The sequence below is a fragment of the Chelon labrosus genome (assembly GCF_963514085.1).
Source record: "Chelon labrosus genome assembly, chromosome: 5".
Lineage (NCBI taxonomy): Eukaryota > Metazoa > Chordata > Actinopteri > Mugiliformes > Mugilidae > Chelon > Chelon labrosus.
Genome location: NC_140341.1, coordinates 18542751 through 18565244, shown reverse-complemented (window position 1 = coordinate 18565244; position 22494 = coordinate 18542751). Strand labels below are relative to the sequence as shown.

Below are 22494 nucleotides of genomic sequence, written 5' to 3'. Positions count from 1 at the left end.
TTTTAAGAGAATGAGGCAAAAGCGGACTAATGTTTTCTATCAAAACCAACAATATATCTTGTTTTAATCTGGAGCCGATCAGATTTTCCCTGCAGCAACATCAAGAGGTCACCCCGTACTCACTGTTGTCTGCTCTCACTTTTTAAGGTATCTCATGTGACAAACAATGACAGCCTCTGTAAATAATGACAGAAATCAGTTTTTTCAAGAAAAAAAAAAGTAATTTAAAACTGATGAAAACAAGGTATTCTTGATCCAAAGAGTCACATGAGCTCTTACTCAGCGAATCCCTACATTATGCTTACAAGGTTAATTGACTTTTCTCTTCTTGACTTCCTGCTGCCTGGGGATATCCTCAGATGCCCTCATTGATGGTGACGTTCAAGGTGAACATTTTGTTGGTATTTTTACATCGGCTTCCCATCATTCATCGTGTTTACATCTACAGCATGTGCATGTTTGCTTGCCATCAGTCCATTAATCATCTTACTGCAAGTAAGATCACATGCTGTGGTTCACTCACTGTGCTTTTGACATTTTATTCTACTCACCGTGCTTGGGCAAAAATATTATAACAATGCATTTTTATACTGATCTATTGTTGACTATCACAGTGTACATTTTACGCCTCTACATTTATAGCTCAAATATAGTCACCTTCCTGTTCAATCCTGCCTAACTCAGAAGGATTGATACTGATAAAAACAGTCATGTAGATGCATGTACATGTTGTTCACAGTGCTGTAAGATAAACAAGTTTGGCTACATATTTTGGCAATTGCAACATGTATTTGTATTTACATTCCTTATCGAGCACAGATAAACTGTTAAATATAAAAACACATTTCTTCATTGTATATAGTTATAAATGGTCTTGCTTCCCTTTGAGTTGAGTCACGTGTGGAAATGACTGCAAAAGCAGCTTGGTGTCGACTGTGAAAGCGTTGACAGTCTGGTAGTCTTGCCCTTGGCGTTAGCCTGTGTTCTTGTGATGTTGTTAACACTTCACTGCCTTATTGTGTCTTTCCTCAGTGTAATGATATGTTTTTCAGATGACTTTGTTTCTGTTCACTTGTTCATACCAAGCCTTGTTGGCATACTTCATGCCTTCGTTTGCAACAGTTTCCACGGAACACTGTTTTACTTCCCCGTTTTCTAGTTCTTGTGTGGGTGGCTAAACTTCAGGTGAAGGCAGGTCTGCAGTATTTCTTATGAACTTGATGAGAATTTGATTCTGAACAACCCACTGATAAAAGGGTGTACAGACTCATGCAGTTAGTCAGTTCTACATTTTGTTAATATGTCACAGTGTTTTTCAGTGGCATTGCATAGGTTGTGCAGTGTGCAGTGAGAGGCTCATCATCACGTGCTAGCTTGTGTTGTAGTGCTATCGTTTGCACGTTGGGGCTTCAAAGCCTTTCTTTACTCTGTGGGATGAAAAGTTTTTCAGATAGTTTTGATTTTATTGACTTGTTGTTTCTGAGCCCTATTGGGATAGGTCATGACCTCTGGTTGCTACAGTTTCCACTTAATGTTTTGAGTGTATTACTCACCCAGTTTCACATGCATCTTTTAAGTGGGTGGTTCCAGCAGTGCGCATTTTAAATTACTTTTCTTCTCTTTGTGGTTAAGGCCTACGCTTGTCAGCTGTTGTCTGACTGAACAATTGTTCAGAACTTTATCCTAAAAGCAAAATATGTACACTTATCAGTTCTGTTAATAGTTGTTACAGTGAACATGACATGGACATAAAGTTTATTTTATCGTCTAGTTTTATTACACATAAACACACGTGCTGCTGCCTTGATTGAGAACAGAACCAAGGGTGTATTGTCCTCTGAGCAGACTGAAACATGAACCTTCTTCTTCTCTCTCTCTCTCTCTATTTCGCTCTCTCTCTCTCGCTCTCTCTCTCTCTCTCTCTCTCTCTCTCTCTCTCTCTCTCTCTCTCTCTCTCTCTCTCTCTCTTTCTCTTTCTGGTAGCGTATCCCTCCTTCCTCCTCTGGCTCATTCTCCCTCACCTTCTTCCTCTGTTTCTTTCTCACTCTATCTCCCTTTCACCCTCCTCACCACCTCCTTTCTTCCCCAGACACATCATCTGCACTTTGCCTTTATCACAGTAATTTGTCACAAGCCTCTGATGAGCCATAGTAGCGGGAAATTGGTTGATCACATGATCAGGCTCAATTGCAGGCATTTGGCAAATGACATCCAACAGCCTAGACTTGATTTTATAGCTGTTGGTAGTTGGTAGTTCACCTCCTTCCCCTTCGTCATTCTCACACTTTGCGGTTTTCTCTGTTTTCTTTTCAAAGGGCTTCTGTTCTTTTCCTTGTGTTTAGTTTCTACTCCTCATTGCCATTATACTTCCCTCCTTTCTTCATACCACCTGGTTCCCCTCCCTGCACTGTCATTGGCAGGAAGTCGTAGCTTCCCTCCTCTGCTGAAATATGGAAAATGAAGACAGATTGTCTCTAATAGCATACTCATTATGCTTCATGTCCATTTCGGAGCAGAGCTGAACAACGACGGAACAAGGGAAGATGTCAAATCTCCTTGTGTCCAGTCCCATTCTAGTTTTAACCGTGCAACAATCTATTTTTAATTTTCACTTTCTGACTTATTCTCACGCATTAATGTGTAATGATTTTCTGGTAATTTGATGAGTTCAGTTTGTTTAGAGAGGGTTTTTGTGAATAATTTTAGTCGAGGAATGCATTCAGCTGCATCCGTTTAAGTGTTTGTTTCTCCGGAGCAAGCACGCGCCAAGCCGCCACCGCCCTTCATCTAGCCTCTGCCAAGTGTAATCTGTTAAAGCCACGGTGAGAGGACTGAGGGGGAGAATGAAATGACTATAACGCAGCAGGAATGTGGACCATTCATCCTCAATAGACAGCAGTATGTTATTTCTCCCTGACAATTTGCAGATGCTTTTAGAAGTGACTGCAGCCCTTCTATCAGGGGAACGGAATAAAGAAGGCAGACAGATTAGTCTCCTCTAAGGTTGTTTGAATGTTGCTGCTTTCAGGAGTCAGGGTGCTGAGAGGGGGAGATATGCATGAAGGCTCCTGTGCCTGGGAGATTTTGTCCCTCTCACTTTGTCACAGCTGTGCCAAAAAGCCCCGTTTATGTGGCCAGGCTTTACAGGGGATGAGAAGTCTCTGGTGGTCCTAGACGGCCTCATTAACCCTCTTTTCATTTTCATCCTTTCTTTCCCAGCCCCTCTTATATTCCCGCCTTTCCTTATGTCTTCCCGCCACCCTCTTCTCTCTCCATATCCTCACCCCCTTCAAACCTTTGAACAAGAGAAGCTGAACTGATTTCCTGCCAAGCTGCTGCTAGTGACTATTGTGTGCACTGCCACGGAGTGAAAGGCTTCCAGGGCTATTGAGTGCGCCACTACAGCACACAGCGGAAGAATAATTTTTTTCATACTTTGTTTTACTCCCTACCCTTCACAACAACATGCCTCCAATTTCAGAGTGCTTGTTTATATGTAGTCCATTCTTAAGTGTAACCATTTAGTTCCTCATAAGATATTTTAGGCATTTAATTGAACCCACTGATAAGTCTTCAGCATTTATTACAGCTGCAGTGGTGTATTTAGCAATATGCCATTAGGGAACACTAAAAGCTAAGAGACATTCACCCTGGAGTATCTTAAACCGCCTAAGCTTCTCCAAATGCATTGCATTAAGTGGCTTATTGCTTTCTTAGTGTTGAAACATATTTTTGAATGTCTAATTAAAATATATAATAATGATTTTCCACCAAGCAACTCGAAGCACCAACAACTTGGTAGAAGATGGGGTGACATTGGCAAGGAGAAAACATAAGCAAACTAGGCAAGCCTTTGTGAATCATCATACGTTTTTAGTTAGTTTTACTATTTAGTAATTGGACACCACTGCAAACCAATTAAATATTTCAATTGGACAGTTCAAAATGAATCCACAATTCCCCTGAAGGATTGTAATGGTTTAGTTGGAAATACCATTTACTTGCATTTAATTTTTTAAGTTTATCTTAATAGTGTTTGTGTTTGCATAACTCTTGAGGACAAATCACTGCTGACTGATGCTGGAGCAGAGTTAATGCCCGAACGCACCAAACCATCATCAAAGACCTAGCAACAACAAAGTTTGCTGAGCTTCGCTGAGCTGAACAGCCAATCAGAGTAATCTCTATCTGCGACACTTCAACTTTCAACTTTCGCTTTCAACGTACTGGCAACTGAAGAGTTTCAAGTTTCCCTTCTGAGCGTTATTTTTTAAGTTAGAAGGAATCTTTGACCAGCTGCCTGATGCCCCCTTAGAGCTCAGCTCCTTTGCTTCTAAAAGTCAACTCTACAGAGGTCAGCATCCATCTGGCCCACTATCAACTTTTAAAATCTTTACTCGCCTTGCCCCTAGAGTCGCTCAGCTCACAAAGAAGGCTGATCTGCTTATTTATTAATTTCCTCGGTCTCAAAAAAGACTCCCTAATTTATAGTTGGTTCTGCATGGCAGAATTGGTGTTTCGCAGCAGCATGCGCCTGAGCTCGTACAGTTGGAGAGGACCCAAGTGACGTTTGCGGGACTCGTAAAATGTGCAATGAGCAGTAAGTTGCCAACTGTACACTGGTCCTCTGGGGTTCACGGTTTAGTGAAATTCACTCATGTGAGGTTTAACACAAACATACACAAGCAGGCTTGCGGATCACTTAAATGTTATAGGTTTGTTTGACAAGAGTAGAGATTAAGAAAAAGCGAACCTCTTTATATCCATCGTCCTCCATGCACTTTGAATTTTTCTTTAAATAAGAGCCTAGGCTCTTGCCCATCTATGCCATCTTCATAATTTAACAGTAAATGCATGAATATTATTGAGCCTCTTAAAACAAGTTTGTTGTTTCGCAAGAGCGTATTCAGCTACAAGTTTAATTTAATCAGGCTGTGATTGGCTGAGCCACGCCATAATTGTAGTCCATTTTCAAGCATTAGTCCGTGATTATTTTGATGAAAAATCTGCAGCCCATTACCCATCTCCTACACAAATTAATAGGGTCCTTTCTTTGTATAATTATTTTTCTCAGTGGCATTTTTGGTTTATTACCGATTAGAAAAGTCTCATGACTTATTTGTGCAAGCCTTGCTCTTTTTTCAATGAAAATCGTATCCATTTTACAAGTAAAGATTTTGGTATATTAATTTTCTGGTATGTTGTAGCTGAAAATAGTTTTTGTTTTAATTCAATAGCTGTCTTATAATTGGTCTTGACCCCACCTCCTCTAATATCATTTTAATGGAGTAAATTTAATCAGTATCTACGTTAATTACCCTGTTTTTTTTACTTTTTTCCTACCTCAATTAGACGATAATTACACCATAATTTTTACTTTATAAATGTTACAGTGTCACATAGACATTTAGAGTAAACTCTTTAGAGCAAAGATCCATTTGATCTTTTCCAGGCCACTGTACAGTATCTTGTCAAATGGACACCAAAGCAAAGTCTGAACAGCCAACGTCTGAATCTTTACAAAATTACAAAAACACTTCTTAGGGATTTGTGTTACGACAAGACTAAGATGAGGGTTGGTTCTAAGGAGTTTGCTTGTGACATGATAGCATAGTAAGATTTTCAGATATGCCTGGAATGACCACACAAAGATAAGAAAGAGCTCCCGTGTTTACTTTGGTATTTTTTAGGAATTTTGCGGTTGGTTGTGTAAGGGAACGACAACCTCGTGGCCTCAGGTGCTCCCTCTGTGGAAGTAATCATAGCAGCAGATACTGTTGTCCCGTTGTCATTCTGCTGTTGTTGTTTTACATCTGGAATGAGTCACACAGGACTTGACGCACGATGCCTCTGCAGCACCTTGTTAAAGTAGTGATCTGTCTGGAAGGGATTTTTTTTTTTTATCTGAGAAGTCTTGTGTTTTGTTTTTGTCAATCCTGTCAGGTTAGCTTGTTGCCGATAACAGAAGCTGTTTGCTGTGTCACACGTTTCCCAACATCTGCTGAGGTTCATTAACTGATTGCTTCGTATTTTTCTTGGTGTGACTGTGACTGTGGTCAGCCCCCATCAGTGGCTCATTTTAGCCACTTAGAGAGAGTATTTGGTATTTGCTTCCTGGATGAACTGAAGAAAACTTCAGTTCCAGTTGCAGTTCTTTATCTTGCAGATTTTAAATTTGCACATCAGGCATTTACTGTTTAATTAGATTCACAGTAACAGTTGTTGGTTTGTTTGTTTTGTTCATCCCTCCATGATGCTCCCTGGAGTAGAAATACAGACTACTCACTAGTTAATTGTTTGTTGGCAGTGTATGTTGAAGCTCATTCTGTTTTCTGTTTCCAGCGTCTATACAGTTGTTTACCCTTTACATACATAATTAGTATATACATCGCTGATTATTACCTCCTTGAGTATCACAATATGTTTATGTTTTTCTTTCACCCACTCAGTGAAGTGGTTTGAATTAATTTCCATGGAGCATGAAAATCAGCTTCCACATAGGTCACAGTGACCATCACCTCTGACATGTTTGGCAGGGTCGCGTCGTTGCTGCGTAGCAGTGCAGTGTCGACGCCGCAGATCAGTGAACCGCATTACCATGCTACCGTGACAACAATAAAAGACGACATGCTGTTTACTGTGATCGATCACCTAACTCATGAACGTCCACAGCAGACTAAATGGAAACCAACGGCAGCCTTGAAAGTCTGACAAAAGACTTTATAACACTTATCTAATACTCTTATTTTTTTAAGAGTTGTTCTCTGTCTTGCTCAATAACACTTTGACATGTTCGCCAAATTTTTGCTCACACAGTGCTCAACTCTTCATACCACCTCATACCTGCTCACCATTTACCTCCTACATCCACAGGAGTACGGAGCTCATATGCCAGTCAACACAGCCAGTTAGGCCAGGACTTGAGGTCAAACCTGTCCCCGGACCGCCACATTGCACCAATCTACGAAGACCGGACGTTCCAGGGTCCACTGTACCGCAGCCCCAGCCACACCCAGCAGGGCACACTCTACCGGAGCCCCTCAGGTTTGTCTAACATTGTTTATATGGTGGCTTCTGGGTTGTTGGCACAGCCCAAAAATCAGTTACAACAACCCTGCAAACCAATGCACAAGCTACAGAGCCACGACTAAACGATATGATTGGACAAGAAACTGTTTATCTATTAAAAAGTATAAACTGTAGGGGGGAAAAAAAAACAAATGTCTGTTTGGCCGTAGCCAGAACATCGTGCATGTTGTTTTTGATCTATAGCTAAGCTACTGGATCTGTGTGGAGGCAGCTAGTTACAGCCAGTCATTTGTGACTCATTCAAAAAGTTTAGAAAATTCCGGAGAACTTGTGAGACTCTTCAGACGATGCAGAGGAGATATCATCTAATAAGGATAATGTTTATTCAGTCAAGATACCCTTCCCATGCCGGTCTGCAGAAGTGCTACACATTAAAGAAAGAAATGGAGAACCCCTGCTGTGTATAACTAACAACACACAGTGTTTTTTTGTGTTTGTGTGTGTCAGCTCTACCAGAAACTCCATTTCTTGTTTTCCTCCGTCTTCTCTCTTCTTTGTACTGTTTCCCTGGCTTCATGTGCTATAGCCTTGCAGGTCAAGATGAGCACAGATTTTTCACTCGTATCACTCTTTTTCAAACACATCTTTCCATCAAGTGGGCTTTTTCTTTGTTATGTATTGCCGATGTTCTCTTTGAATTCAAATCTCTCAAAGGCTTTGCCATTTTAACCGAAGGCCCCTGACTCTGGTGTATTGTCTTCCTTGGGGGACCCCATTTCTCTATCCTCTTGCCCTTGAGCACTGTTTATGTTCGCTCTATCTTTATTGCTTTTCTCTATTTTCTTTCTCCCCGCCACCCTTTCTGTGCTTTCCTCTCGTCCCTCCACTGTCAGGCAAAAAGGGTGAGACATGAGTTAATAGGCAGGTTCTGATATGTCATCCTGCCACAAAGGAGTCCATTACGCGTGTGTCACGCTAAGAATGAGAAGAAGGATGAAGGGGCCAGGGGACAGCTTGGTTTCCCACATCCACAGCCCGTTCTCTTCTAGATCTCCTGATGCTGGCATTCCTCTCTCATCATCTCCCCGCCTCGGACACACATGCTTAGTTTTCACTGGCACACACTCTTTCCATTCAGTGTTCTCACTCGCTCACCGGAGAGCTGCTTAAACCAATAAGTTCACTAATAAATGCTATAGATGCCTTGAAGAAGCCTCACAGACAAGCTTATAATGTACGTATGCCAGCTTCTGTACTTTGAGGAAAGAGAAGTGGGAGTTGAGCTGGAGGAACGGGGCATTATGGAGTTATTGTGAGAGCTACCTCACAAAAGTGGGAGTGGGCAGTGGGATGAAAATTAAAAAATCAATTTTCACCCATTGGTTTCCATGCATTTTTGTCTTTTTCTGAAAGCTCACACTAAACCTTTTTGTGCACGTGGGAGCAACATTTTTATGTTGAATGGAAATATTGATCCTTTGCTGAGGAGGTGAATAATGGCATCCTAATAGTTGTGGTAAAATTGCAAAGCTACACTATGTTGTTCATAATTTGTGTCTTTGGCTCCGTAAGGTTACATTGAGGGAGATAAACATATTGCGGGGTAGAGCTGCTGCCCAACACAGAAGTGCACTGATGCGAGAAATTGTGTTTTTGGAGTAACCCCACAAGTTGACGTCTTGGTTCCTGGTAGGAGGGTGTTTGAGCGCTCTCATGCCCAGTTCTGTTGGATCTGACCAGCGCAGCAGTCACGCTGCCACATATCACGTGACTCCCGTGAGAAGGAGGGCTAAATCCAACCAGCTTGTTTATGCAGTTCTGTGTTTGTGACCCATTGTTTTTAAAAACTAGGTCATAATATCACTCGGAGCAATTGAAAAGAGGAAAGATGACTGAAGCAAGATGCTCTCCGGCTGATTTCTCCTCATGTTTGTGATGCTTCAGCTTTAGCAGTGCATGCCTCGTCTGTTTTTTGGAGCACGCCATGGTTTCCCAAAAATCTCTCTTTGGCGTTTGGAAAAGTTACTCTAAGGATACAGTGTCGCAAAGGAGCAAGAATGTTGTGAAGAAAGGATTTAAGGATCACCAAGCAGGTTCTCCTGTCTTCTCTGAAAACCAGCGGGATCCCTCTGGCTAAACACGATCTTGTAAAAGCAAGTAAGGAGTTCTTTGAAGAAGAAGAGTTCTGCTCTGTGCAACCATGGGAGCTGTGTTTTACATTCATCATTAATAGGTTCCAGGTTTGAGAATTTGCAGAGTCTGTCAGAACATCTGTGTGTGCGTATTTTCAGCTTTCTTCAAAGTTGCATGCACGGAGTTTAGGTGTGAACATAGCTAATCTTACGTGGCTGTGTATCTTTTATGAGTCTATTCTTTCTAAATGTTTTGTTTTTGTCTCTCAGGCGTGGGGAGTCTGCAGAGGACATCCAGCCAGCGCAGTGCCATGACCTACCAAAGAAACAACTATGCTCTTAACACAGTGGCCACCTACGCTGATCCATATCGCTCGGCACAGTACCGGCCCTCCGACCCCAACTACGCTCGCCAGGGTGTTGTCATGGATGACGGTGCCACCCGCTCGCCTTCCATAGACAGCATTCAGAAAGATCCGAGGTAAGCAGTGTTTCTAAACTACTGTATTCATTCTGTGGTTAGTGACCAGCGTAGTGTAGCATAAACCAGTCATCCAGAGGAGCTACTTATGCTTACAAGGCATCTCTCTTCTGCTGGTTCAACACTGGCGTCCTCTTACTATTCAAACAGAGAGCCCCCTGGGCAACCGCACGCAGCTCTAGCCATTAAGCTGGCTCAACTATGCCTGGCCACTTAACAATAGATTCTCACATTCAGTGAAGTGCTGCGTCTGCTCTTGTCGCACAGACGTGTGCAAGCGTAGCGGGTGGATTGACACCCGCCGTAAACCCCTGACCCTGCACTTTGGGAGCTTTGTTTACAATTCACGTATGTTGCTGTAGTGTAACTACTTGGAAGTGAGTGCGCCACAGGGATTGCCTTGACCCAGGTCCCTTCAGGAAGCGCATTACAGTAAAAATTTCCTATTTTTTAACAGGATTCCTGTCAAGGGAAATCCTCTGGTTTGTTTTTCAGCAGTGGTTTAAAGAAGACAAATTTACTTTGACCAGCTTGGGGACTTGCTGCATATAATTCACACTCTGTGCCAAAGCATTTCTGCTGCAACTCAGGACGTTAGTAATCTCATTTTGTCACCTAGTTTGGGAGATGTGTGAATGCTGTCTCGCTTTGAGAGTGATGTTTTCTTTACCACAAAGAAGAGAGAATGCATTTACATAAGTGGCATTATAATGGCATGTACAAGAGAGATTCTTTTGTTAAATTTAAGAGTGTAAAAATGCTTCATTACCATATTTCTGGATCAGCAGACACAATGCATTCTTCTCTCCTTAAGGTAGTGCATATAGAAAAGCAGTAATCCAAGTGTGGCCAAAGTGCTATATAGAACTTGACGTGAATGTAATTTCCTTGGTTTATCAGTTTGCCCCCAAGGTCCTTAAGTAATAATATCAAAGGGCAAAGGTGCCGGTGTTTTTTTTTTTTAAGGAGGCAAACCTTTCTCTGTCTCTGTCTTCATGCTGATACCTTTTCACCCCACCTGTACTTCCAGAGAGTTTGCGTGGCGTGACCCAGAGCTGATGGAGGTAATTCACATGCTACAGCACCACTTCCCCTCAGTGCAGGCCAACGCAGCTGCCTACCTGCAGCACCTGTGCTTCGGCGATAATCGAGTCAAGAGCGAGGTAGGTGTTGCACCGCTGATCCCGCACAGTGGTTTATTAGAATAAAGAATGGTAATTACTAAACATAATTTTTTATGCGTTGTTGCTGCATTTACATTGACAACATTTAATCAACTCGAGTGAATGTGATTAGAGAATCCAACGTAACTGCTTATATGGACGCACAACATAACGATATGATAATACATGTTTATGTAACATCATTATATACCTTTTTATTTCTGACATGTTGTGGAGCATTGAATCTACCAGAAATATAACAGAGGAAGAAGGATATTTCTCCCAGCTTTACTGACAGCACTGAATTCATTCAATAGAAGAACATGAGCGAGGGAGTCCTTTGTTTTCAACATTGCTGCCCACATTGCTCATCATTTTAAACACTTTGAGCATCTCATTGTTTTTCTGCTGCCATGTATCTGTCCATCCTAGAAATCTGACGTGCTAACTGATGATTACCTCACGTGGCACAAACATGCACCAGATCAAGCTTTTGGTGGTTAAAACGCACTACGATTTTCCTGTTCAACAGATCATCAAACGTTTTACACAAACTGCTCACAATCCAACTGAACATTTCTTTCCATTGGTCCTGTTGTTCCCAGTGTAGGTGGTTACATGAGGCATTTATGTTTTCATTGGGTTGCGTTGTGTCTACATAAATGTAGTCAATGTTACATAGTTTCTTTGAATTTTGTGTGGAAGGTCCACCATTTGTTCTACTGCATGCAAACGTCTCTAAAAACTGGTTAGGGCAACATAATCTTTATTTATTTGGAATAATTCAATTATAATCCAAAGTATCCCTATTGTAAACCTAGTAGTAGTTAAACCTTAAACTTTAACTTACTGTACTTGCTTTAGTAGTACACGCTCGGAGTTTTTCTATGCAGGGAGAGCTCATAAGAAGGTTACTCCATACTTTTGGTTTACCTCCTGCGAGCTAATCTGCCAAATCATTGTTCATCTTTATTTTAAGCACTCGCTGCAGGACTTTTTATTTGCAATGGCCATCATAACCAATATAACTGACGATTAAAGCTAAGAAAATGACATTCAAAATGGCTGTAATTTTACTTTTTAGACACCATTGTCATCATTTATCGCTGGTTCAGGCTCAAATTTCTTAACTACTTCTAATTGGGATTTGGACATAAAATCGTGTTTTGTAGACGTGAAATCTTCTACAGATTCAGATGCACAGACACAATGTAATATTCACATGTACATCCCATAAGTCAGTGAAAAACCCACAGCATACAGCAGCAGTTTAAATAAACTTAACAGACACCCAGGCCTCTCTTGCTCCAGACATTTTCTTTTCCCTCAGACATTAAAGGTCAAGCTCGCCCTTTCTCACTGTAATGCATTTTGCCGAAAGACGCTAGAATTTGATTGAAAGGCAAAGAAAGAGGAATAAGACATCAGATATGAATAAAGCACTTTTTATTCCCAGATGCTACATGTCTGTATGTCACATAGTAATTCATTTTGTACCGTGAAAAGCAGGAGGATAGTTTTGATAGAACTTTTTTTTTTTTCAGAGAGACCAGTAGAAAATGTAAATTCAGTTTTCTTTTAGTTGTCCATCTCCTGTGGTTTCTTTTTTCATAGTCACAGATTAGCATTATTTTTCCAAATAATTTGCTTTTGTTATGAATAAATTCCCCATGTGTAGATACTCTTGTCACATGAATAAATGCATGACTTTGCTTTCCCACAGTATGTAAGTTGAACAAAAATTGCTGTTTGTGTAAGAATCAGTTCCCATCTGATAATAGTGTGTGATCTTATTCCTCCTGTCTACTAGGTGTGTCGTCTGGGAGGAATTAAACACCTCGTGGACCTACTAGACCACAAAGCCCTTGAGGTCCAGAAGAACGCTTGTGGAGCTCTGAGGAACCTCGTTTATGGCAAAGCTATGGACGACAACAAGACTGCTGTCAGGAACGCAGGGGGTATCCCGGCGCTGCTCCGCCTGCTGAGGAAGACTGTGGACGCAGAAGTGCGGGAGCTTGTCACAGGTTAGTCAGTGAGTGGGGAAAATATGTGTGTCCATACATTATTCATTTTGCTTCTTTAACCTCGCCAGTACATTATTCCATAATGATGCTCTTCTGTTTCATTTGTTATGAAACGAACTCCCTATAAGGGTTGCAGCTAGTGTCATAATAAACTGATGCATTCAAATTACAATTTCAATGTTTTATTTTGCATATGCTTTTTTTTGGCCCAAGCTATTCAAGATATTCAAATCCTCTTATTTGACCCGTTGCCGTTCCAATGTTGTTTTCAGATATTTTCGCGACTAAACCTGGGATTAACTTAACGCATGTTATACACTGTTGGAAAGCTTAATTTCTTGAGATTAGAATGAAGCACACCATTTCAGGATACAATCATAACAGCCAGTCACATCAGTTAACACTAGAAGTCCCAGCATTTTTTGCTCTACCTATAAAACCCAGAGGGCAGCCGATCGGCTGGAAGGGTTTTAGCTAATATCCTAATCACCTGTGAACCCTCCTTCTGTTATGTAAACGAGGCAGTCACTGGGGCACCACAGGAGGGGACATGCTGAGCCACTTCAAGGAAACCTGTGGGGAGGGGAGAGGGAGTGGGCCCAGAGAGTTTATGGGGGAGAGGGTGGCTGTTCACTTCTAAACTGGCAACACCTTGAGACAGAAACTGGTTCATCCCAAAGACAAAACACCTTGACATAAAATGGGGGAGGGGGGGAATCGGAGAGGAGCAGGATTGCTGGGGGTTTGGAGGCCAGAGTGTGTGGGGGAGGGAGGCACACCTGAGGGCTGTGAACTCATTTGCTCTGTCCGGGCTGCTAAGGCTGCGTTCAGACTGCAGACGGATCTGATTCAAATCTGATTCCTTCTCATATCCGATTTTTAGGGCTGACTGTTCACACTGCCTTTAGCAAGTGTCCAAATCGGATATGGTTCTGTTCAGACTGGGCCACATTCTTCACCGGTCTGATAGGTTGCTGTAGCAACGAGCGGAAGCGTCATTCAGCACGTGTATTTGTCAGACGTCATATAATTGCGACAGCGACAAGCAAAACAACAACAAACAACACGATGGATGTACGTCACGTCAGTGTAAAGATTTATAAGGCATGCAGTTTCTTCCTCTGTCCAAGGCGAATTGTTTTCAAAGTCCTCCTCCATTGTGATAGCTGTAATATCACTGTCCGTGGCCGTAACGTGGCTCCTCCACAACGGAAATAGGCACGCGGTCTGGCGCATTGGTTCTGGCCTGGCGTCGCGTAAGTGACGTCACGGACAGTCAAAACCCATCTGAGTGTTGGGAGCTGTTCAGACTGAGACGCATCTGTCCATATCCGATACGAATGCGATATGAAACTACCTCTGGATGTGGTTTGCAACCGTTTGGCAAAAATCGGATTTCGTGTGATCTGTCACTGTTCAGACTTCAAAATCGAGATCCGATTCAAATCTGAATGGGCTAAAAATCGGATTTTGGCTGGCAGTCTGAACGCAGCCTAACTGTCTGTCTGTCTTTCACCAGTTTCACCAGGTGGCAGCCTGGGCAGAACAAATGAGCTGAATCAAAATGTAATATATGTAGAAGGATGTAGAAGTTATCAGGACCCTACAACACTGGGCTTCCAACATCCCCACCAGACACATAGGAAAAGTAAAAGAACAGAACCACATCAAAAAAGCACTCAAAATCTGTGGTTATCCCAACTGGGCCTTCATGATATTTACACATATTTACAAATAATAATAAAAAAAATGCATTATCAGGATACAGTGTTAGAGAGTGGAAGTGAGTGAGACTTAGACTTAGAACTTAGACTTAAAACTTTATTGATCCCTTTGGGGTGACTCCCTCAGGGAAATTTGAGTTTTCCGCAGCAGCAAGCACGCAGAGCAGTTTGCAGACAAACAACAGCAGTGGTTTGCAAATAGTTATAGAAAAAGTGATTGAATAATAAAATGGTGAACATTAAATAATGAACGGTGAACTTCCTTTGAGTGGGATTAAAATAAGCTGTAGTAAAACTCTATAGTAGGGAAAAATAAACAGTAAAACAGTAAGTAACAGTGAGTGAGGTGAGTACATTTCAATAATCACTCACAATCCTGGCACTGCCATGCTAATGACCAATGTGGCCATAATGACTCATGTGACTGCAATGTATTGACTGCTACAAATACACATGTGGCAAATGCAGAAAGGAGATGGCTTGGCAGTGCCAGCATTGTGCGTGATTATTGAAATGTACTCACCTCACTCACTGTTACTTACTGTTTATTTTTCCCTACTAGAGTTTTACTACATCTTATTTTAATCCCACTCAAAGGAAGTTCACCGTTCATTATTTAATGTTCACCATTTTATTATTCAATCACTTTTTCAATAACTATTTGCAAACCACTGCTGTTGTTTGTCTGCAAACTGCTCTGTGTGCTTGCTGCTGCGGAAAACTCAAATTTCCCTGAGGGAGTCACCCCAAAGGGATCAATAAAGTTTTAAGTCTAAGTTCTAAGTCTAAGTCTCACTCACTTCCACTCTCTAACACTGTATCCTGATAATGCATTTTTTTATTATTATTTGTAAATATGTGTAAATATCATGAAGGCCCAGTTGGGATAACCACAGATTTTGAGTGCTTTTTTGATGTGGTTCTGTTCTTTTACTTTTCCTATGTGTCTGGTGGGGATGTTGGAAGCCCAGTGTTGTAGGGTCCTGATAACTTCTACATCCTTCTACATATATTACATTTTGATTCAGCTCATTTGTTCTGCCCAGGCTGCCACCTGGTGAAACTGGTGAAAGACAGACAGTCAGTTAGCAGCCCGGACAGAGCAAATGAGTTCACAGCCCTCAGGTGTGCCTCCCTCCCCCACACACTCTGGCCTCCAAACCCCCAGCAATCCTGCTCCTCTCCGATTCCCCCCCTCCCCCATTTTATGTCAAGGTGTTTTGTCTTTGGGATGAACCAGTTTCTGTCTCAAGGTGTTGCCAGGTTAGAAGTGAACACTGCTCTGTGTGCTTACCCCGTCCCCCATAAGCTCTCTGGGCCCACTCCCCCTCCCCTCCCCACAAGTTTCCTTGAAGTGGCTCAGCATGTCCCCTCCTGTGGTGCCCCAGTGACTGCCTCGTTTACATAACAGAAGGAGGGTTCACAGGTGATTTAGGATATTAGCTAAAAGCCTTCCAGCCGATCGGCTGCCCTGTGGGTTTTATAGGTAGAAAAGCCAAATGGCTGCTCTCTGGGACTTCTAGTGTTAACACTTACGTCAGACCAGTCGCTAACACAAACATTTATTTGACTCATCTGTTGAGCCTCACAGTTTTCCAAGAGCAGATGAAATGCTAACAATAATGGTCCCGTCACATTGTCAAGGGTCCAGTAAGATAGTTAGTCCACACCAAGCCTTTGATCTATGAAGGCACAAGTCACAATTTTTGTTAGAAGCGCGTATTTTACACATATTCTTGATTGTAACTTCAGTTAGCTTGCATGTATTAGCCACACCGTGGTACCAAAACAGCTCTGAACTCTGAGCTTTTGATTGGCACCTCACTTGACCCAATAAACGATTGTTCTTAGACCATCCTTAGAAGAAACGGTGTAAAACACTCATTTTCTGTAGTATTATTGTTATATTTGAAATGGGACGAGGTAAGTCTTCAAGCTGTGGCCCCATTGTGTTTTCCAGTCTGTACCACCAAGCTAATGATTGATGATAATGATGATTAAAATAATTTGGCAGACATAAAATCCTTCTTTTCCAGTGTATTCAAATTCCTATTACTTACTAGACAGATTCTGACTGTTGGGGAGAAAAATTCAGAGTGTTATTTTTCAACAGAGGCCAAAAACCATGTCTGTACTCCAAATTGTTCAGGAACAGCTTTAAATTTATTTTGGGTGCGCCTTTTTTAGGTGAAGATTACAGGAATTTCAAGGGGTTAAGAAACTGACTAACTCCTCAGGAGATCTTTTGTTGGGTTACAGCAGGAGAGGCACCGTACACAGCTTGTGCAGAAGAGGATGAATTATTTACCTGACAAACCCAGGGGTGTTGTAGGAGAGATAGTTACGGTACTGTACTTCAACTCATGAATCTTGATGTGGTTTCTGTGTGTAGCTCGAGGTTGTTTGTTAGTGCATGTCATGTTTAACTGCAGAATATTGCTTCCAGAGATGAGGAGTGCATTGGGATGCTTGAAATGAACAATTAAACAGACAGCTCACCGTGTTCTACCTAAGATTATGATTGTAGTCCTGGAGGCTTGTCCTTACTTTGCTGCTAATGCTGTCACTACTGCTTATAATATGTGCAACAAAACCACGATTCCACCGGATTAATTTTCGTTCATTACTTAGGCTGCGGAGAGACTTAGCTTCTACTCTTACGGAAAATCAGCCTGCTTGTCATTCTCCGCTTCTCTGCATTAGGCTGTGTGCAGTGTTTCTTGAGCCCTGCAAACTGGGTATAAATCCATGTTGTTTGGGATCAGGGTGGAGCGCTACAGAAATAAGCAAGCCAAGACATTTGGCTCCCAGGTGGCTGAGTCAGCTGTTTGTGCTGGACTCAGTCAGCCCCCGGTCTAACATGGTCTCAGGTTACAGTCCAGTATTCCCCCGAGAGTGAACAATACAGCCAGAGTATGAACACAAGACTGTAATGTCCACAAAGAGATTGTCTTCAGCTTCCTTTTTCAGTGAAGTCTGTTGAAACACCAAAGGAGAGAGCAATTAACATTTTTAAAGAAGCATAATTTGTGTCAGCTCACACTTGTTCTTTTGTGAAAGAACGCAGGAGTCTAAAATGTCCTTCTTCACTCCCTTAATTCAGATTTTAAAAGGCTTTACAGACGCTTGTTGCCCAGTCACCGTCAGCGGCTTTAATGCGAGCTCTGTTGAGGTTTTTCCCTTTCATCCACTAGTCGAGAGAGCCTGCTGCGGCTAATTGGTGGTGCAGACCCCAGGATGGGGAGCAATTTGAAAAGGTCAGCAGTGCTGCATCACCTTTGGTTAATTACAGTTGATGAGAACAATCCACATAAAGAGCTTTGAGGAGGACACAAGGACATCCCACGCCATCTTTCAAGTAGGGCAGATAGAAATCAGTCCCTCACCCTTTCTAGTTATGAGGCGACATAGTGCAGTACTTATAATTTGAATTATATCACCTTCTTAAGCTGCACTTTCAATGCTGTTTGGGGAGTTGAACAGTTGTCTGAACTCTTCGCATCCCATTGTGTCAGTGGCTCCTTTTCGACTCCACTGGGAGGTCCAGGTGTCGTCTACGCTTCATTAAAGCCGGCTGCAAGAACAGGCCACCCTTGCTTCGGGTCAGGGGTCATGTTGTAGGGAGTCACAATGCGATCTCATCTCTGTACCTGCCTCGTCTGCTCACAGCTGTTGTGGTTATTGCTCTGTCCCTAAACAGCCCTTCAGATCAAAAGGCCAAGCCCACTGCTCTGCCATTAGCTCCAATTGCTTGGACACCTGAAACTGCCAGTCACAAACACACACACACACACACACCACCCATACATGCACGGAAAAAGTTTTGTTTAGCAGTGTTAGATGTTATGGTTCCCTCCTTTTTGGGTTCACAATTTGCGTTCTTAATCTTGGTTTGATCCAATTAAAATGTGAAAAACATAGTCACCAAAGTGGAAATCTCTAATATCTAACAGATTTTTTTATTTTTATTATAGTAATACTGTATTTTATTTAATTCTGTCTTGCATGGCACTCAAGGTCCTGACACATCATGACATAAACTCAGTACTCAGTAGTCGAACTCAGTCTATAGTCAAAAAATTTAACAACTTCCAGTTACAGAGTTCAACAAAGTAGCATCAACACACAGAGCTAGTTACCAAGTGTTGGCATAGAAATGCTGTGTTTGTGTTTTTTGAAAATGAAATATAAATGAGAAATGTAATTTGATCCAAAATAAATCCAGTTACAGCCATGAGCGGTAATCTGCCGACTTCCACTGCAAGAGGGAGAAAATGAGAAACGCCCACTAACCTCAAAAGCACACACACAAGGCTGACGCTCTGAGGTTCAGTCGATGCGGCATTGACGGTTTTCCAGCTCAGCTCTCAAAATTGAAAGGTTAATAAATCGTTTTTTGGACGGTCAGCATATCCTTTTTTTTTTTTTTATAACCGATTGAACTTAATGTTAATGCTTTACCTGACAGAGTTAGTGGCACTTGAGAATTGGTTATTCACTTTCATTCATTAAGCTTACTTGACACAAACGCTAGATGTGTAGAGAAACCTCTAGCTTCATCAAATGACAAAAAAAAAAAAAATGCGCTGCACATCTACAATGAATAGAATGAGAGTTGTCAGCCTGTGTTTCAGTTGCGGTTAGAGTTATTCCAACCTGCCTCATATTTTATTTATTTATCTCCATTTCTCTGTTGAGTCTCTCTCTCTTGTGCTTGCTGGATAGATTTTTGGCCCAGGTGTCACAACAGTGTTTATCATGGGGCAATGTTTCAAAGCCAGGCCAGCAGAGAACGAGCCACACAGCAGAGAACAAGGTTCAGGACCATGTTTACACACACATACAGGTCTTCAGTCCATTTGACTGTCAGATAAGACTTATGGGTATTACTGCTGGTGTTGCACCACTGACGGCGTTGTCAGTCACACCTCGGTAAATTCCCCTGTTGATTTCCCCGGCAATCCCCTGGCCACCTCCACGGGGCCAGTCTGAAATCCTGCCTGAGAGCGTTCATATCTACAAATCGGCGTTACAGTGGGTGTGGAGGAACTTGTCGGAGGGGGCTATGAATTGAGCGGATTGCAGAGTTAAAAGAATTGAGGAAGTTGGCCAGCGTGCATGAGGGTGTTATCAGTGCGTTAGTGGACCTATTTGATGGCGATCCTTCTATGAGAAAGGCAAACACAAACCTGAATGTGCTTGCCCTGAGATCATAGGTCGACCGCCGCAAAAGTTTGATGAAATTGTATCCCACTGACTGAGGCAGAGCAGAGGTGCTTGCCCGACTGATGTTTGGGTTTTGGCATTCAGACCCATACGCTCACACTCTGCTGGCAGGCTCAGATATAAAGCACGTGCTGCATGTTAACTCGTGACAGTCACATGATACTCAGCTTCGCCCCGATGAAGTAAAAATGAAATAATAATAATAATGAAAGCTGACTGGAGGATTTAAATGGCCTTTACAGCACTTTAACGTAGTACTAATAAGGATAATGATAAGTGAAATTGTTGATTAAATGACTGGCACAGGCAGATACACTATGTGCCAAGCATATATCTGTCTGTACAGCTTTTTGGCAGCAGCCCGTCTGAATTGGGCTCCTGGGCCATATTACGGATTATTATCGTCTCCATCGCCTCAATTAGAGCAAGGGGGGGCGAACGGCACGCTGAGAGAAAATAAACAGTGGGGTTGAGAAAGAAGAAGCCGGGAAAGGCTTGTCATTATTTTTGACCTCTCCCGACGAGGTGCGTGGAAAAACGTATGCAAACACCAGGGTCGGTGTTAATGTCATGCTCGGATCTGTAGGTCATGTACTGCTTTCACAGACGAGGCGAACAAGCTGTAGAGTGAAAACAATAGCAAATTTGGATGCATAAGTCATGAAGCAACCGCACTTGGGCCGCTAACACACATCCATACTGCACTTGGGGTTTTGTCGCTGCAGCGTTTTTGAGCATTAGCAATGTATTAAGTCCCGAGTATTTACTGTATATTCTATCTTGTGCGGCATTAGCCCCCTGCAAGGTTACTGAAGTCAGTCTGTGCCTTAGTATAAGCCTAGCAGCAAGAGCCATCTAATTAGGAGAACATGTTACATGCGGCCTAATCCTTGACAGATGCAGCATCAAAGGCTGCGAGGACTGTGCGTGATTATCAGTGGTTACCGAATGTATATTTGAATTGAGCGAAATGGTGGCATAATTTCTAAAGACTTTACATTATTTATTTTTCATTTCAAATGACTGAGCTGATGCCATTTGGATCCCCGTCTTATCCCTTTCCCTTTATTTTTCATTTCAAGCAAATAATCTTTGCCCCGAGGACATTCTGCCGAGATGAAATTTGATGTGAATGTCTAATGCCTTGATGCTGGGGATTCATTTCTGAAGAGGAATATTTTTCACTTAAGTCCTTTGTGTGTGTGCGTGTGCGCGTGTGTGTGTGTATTGTGAACACATCTACACACACTGAGCTATTAAAAGCATGTAGTTGTTTTTTTTTTCTTCTCTTCTCTTACCCTAACTGCACATGGCAGCTGACATCGCTGGTGGTTTTGAATGCCTGTTGCTAAATGTGTGTGCTTTGGTTGTTCCCCTCAGGGGTGCTGTGGAACCTGTCGTCATGTGACGCCGTCAAGATGACAATCATTCGGGACGCCTTAACAACTCTGACCAACACTGTGATCATCCCTCACTCCGGATGGAGCAGCGCCACCTTTGACGACGACCACAAGCTGAAGTTTCACTCCTCCCTGGTGTTGAGGAACACTTCGGGCTGCCTAAGGTAAACCACCTGATGATCACACTTGGCTCCAGCGCCCCCCTGTGGACGTCTGCTGCTGTTGCATCTGAATATGCATGAGCTCATAATGCTCCTCAATAGCTGTGTTAATGTCGCTCATATAATCACTTTCATCATTTATAGAAACAATGTAGAGTCGCATTTAAATGGATAACAGATCCACATCAGGATGATGTGTGTTTTGCCACAAGTAACACAAGTAAGGACTTGAGTATACAACATCAAAAGAAAAATCATACAAAGGCTGGTAATTGACTGGACACATTTGAGTCATCTAGCAAGAATTCTGACCTGTCTGCCCTCGTTTTCAAAGCCGTCATCATTTCAGAGACTATTATAGTCAAAGATGATGTAATAATAATCCTAACTTGTCTCCTGGGGCCTCCTTCCTTTGAAGATATTGTGCAGTGTGTTGATCTCAGCCTTTAATTGGTGACAGCTAGTTGGGCTGAGTGTGTCTGAGTGTCTCTTTGCACACAGACATGCATAGGCATGGTTATTAGTTCCTTATTTACTCAGCAAAGTAGTGTAATTACTTCAGTCAGGCCCCACACACACACACACACACACAGCTCATGTATTATGGATGACCAAATGCGAACGACAAAACCCACAATTACACCTCCCTCGTAGTGGCACACACACACCTGTCATTCTCTATGTTTGCACATTTGTTTGTTGGACGAAGTCCTAAATCAAACATCTAAATTGAATGTGTGTGCGCATTTTTTAATTTTTTTTTAAAGGAACCTGAGTTCGGCCGGTGAGGAGGCCAGAAAGCAGATGCGCACTTGCGACGGCCTGGTTGACTCACTGCTCTACGTCATAAAAGCCTGTGTAAACACCTCGGACTTCGACAGCAAGGTACACACAGAAGACACCCACCAATGCACACACACGTGAACGTACACACTTAGCCACGAAGAAAACATTTTTTTATTGCCTGTGTCTAAATGACCTTCACAGCAGCCGGCAGCTACTGTTTCACATGCTTTGTCACACAAAGCAGTGTCCATGCAGGCGCAATGAATGGTAGTCACAGTCTGATAGATTTGACTTATATCTTTGTAACAAACGTAATGAATATATGTACACATACAAGAAATGTTTTCTCTGCAGTTTCAGTTTAGGTG

The 22494-nt window shown here is 42.3% G+C and overlaps 1 protein-coding gene across 1 annotated transcript in view; it reads left to right on the top strand.

Annotated features, from left to right (window-relative positions):
• pkp4 (plakophilin 4) overlaps nt 1–22494 on the top strand; it is a 71404-nt gene that overhangs the window by 40942 nt on the left and 7968 nt on the right. Inside the window, 6 exon segments of the mRNA XM_084544052.1 lie at nt 6874–7044; nt 9432–9642; nt 10673–10805; nt 12616–12829; nt 21160–21343; nt 22108–22225. Coding sequence (XP_084400178.1) covers nt 6874–7044; nt 9432–9642; nt 10673–10805; nt 12616–12829; nt 21160–21343; nt 22108–22225 — 1031 coding nt within the window.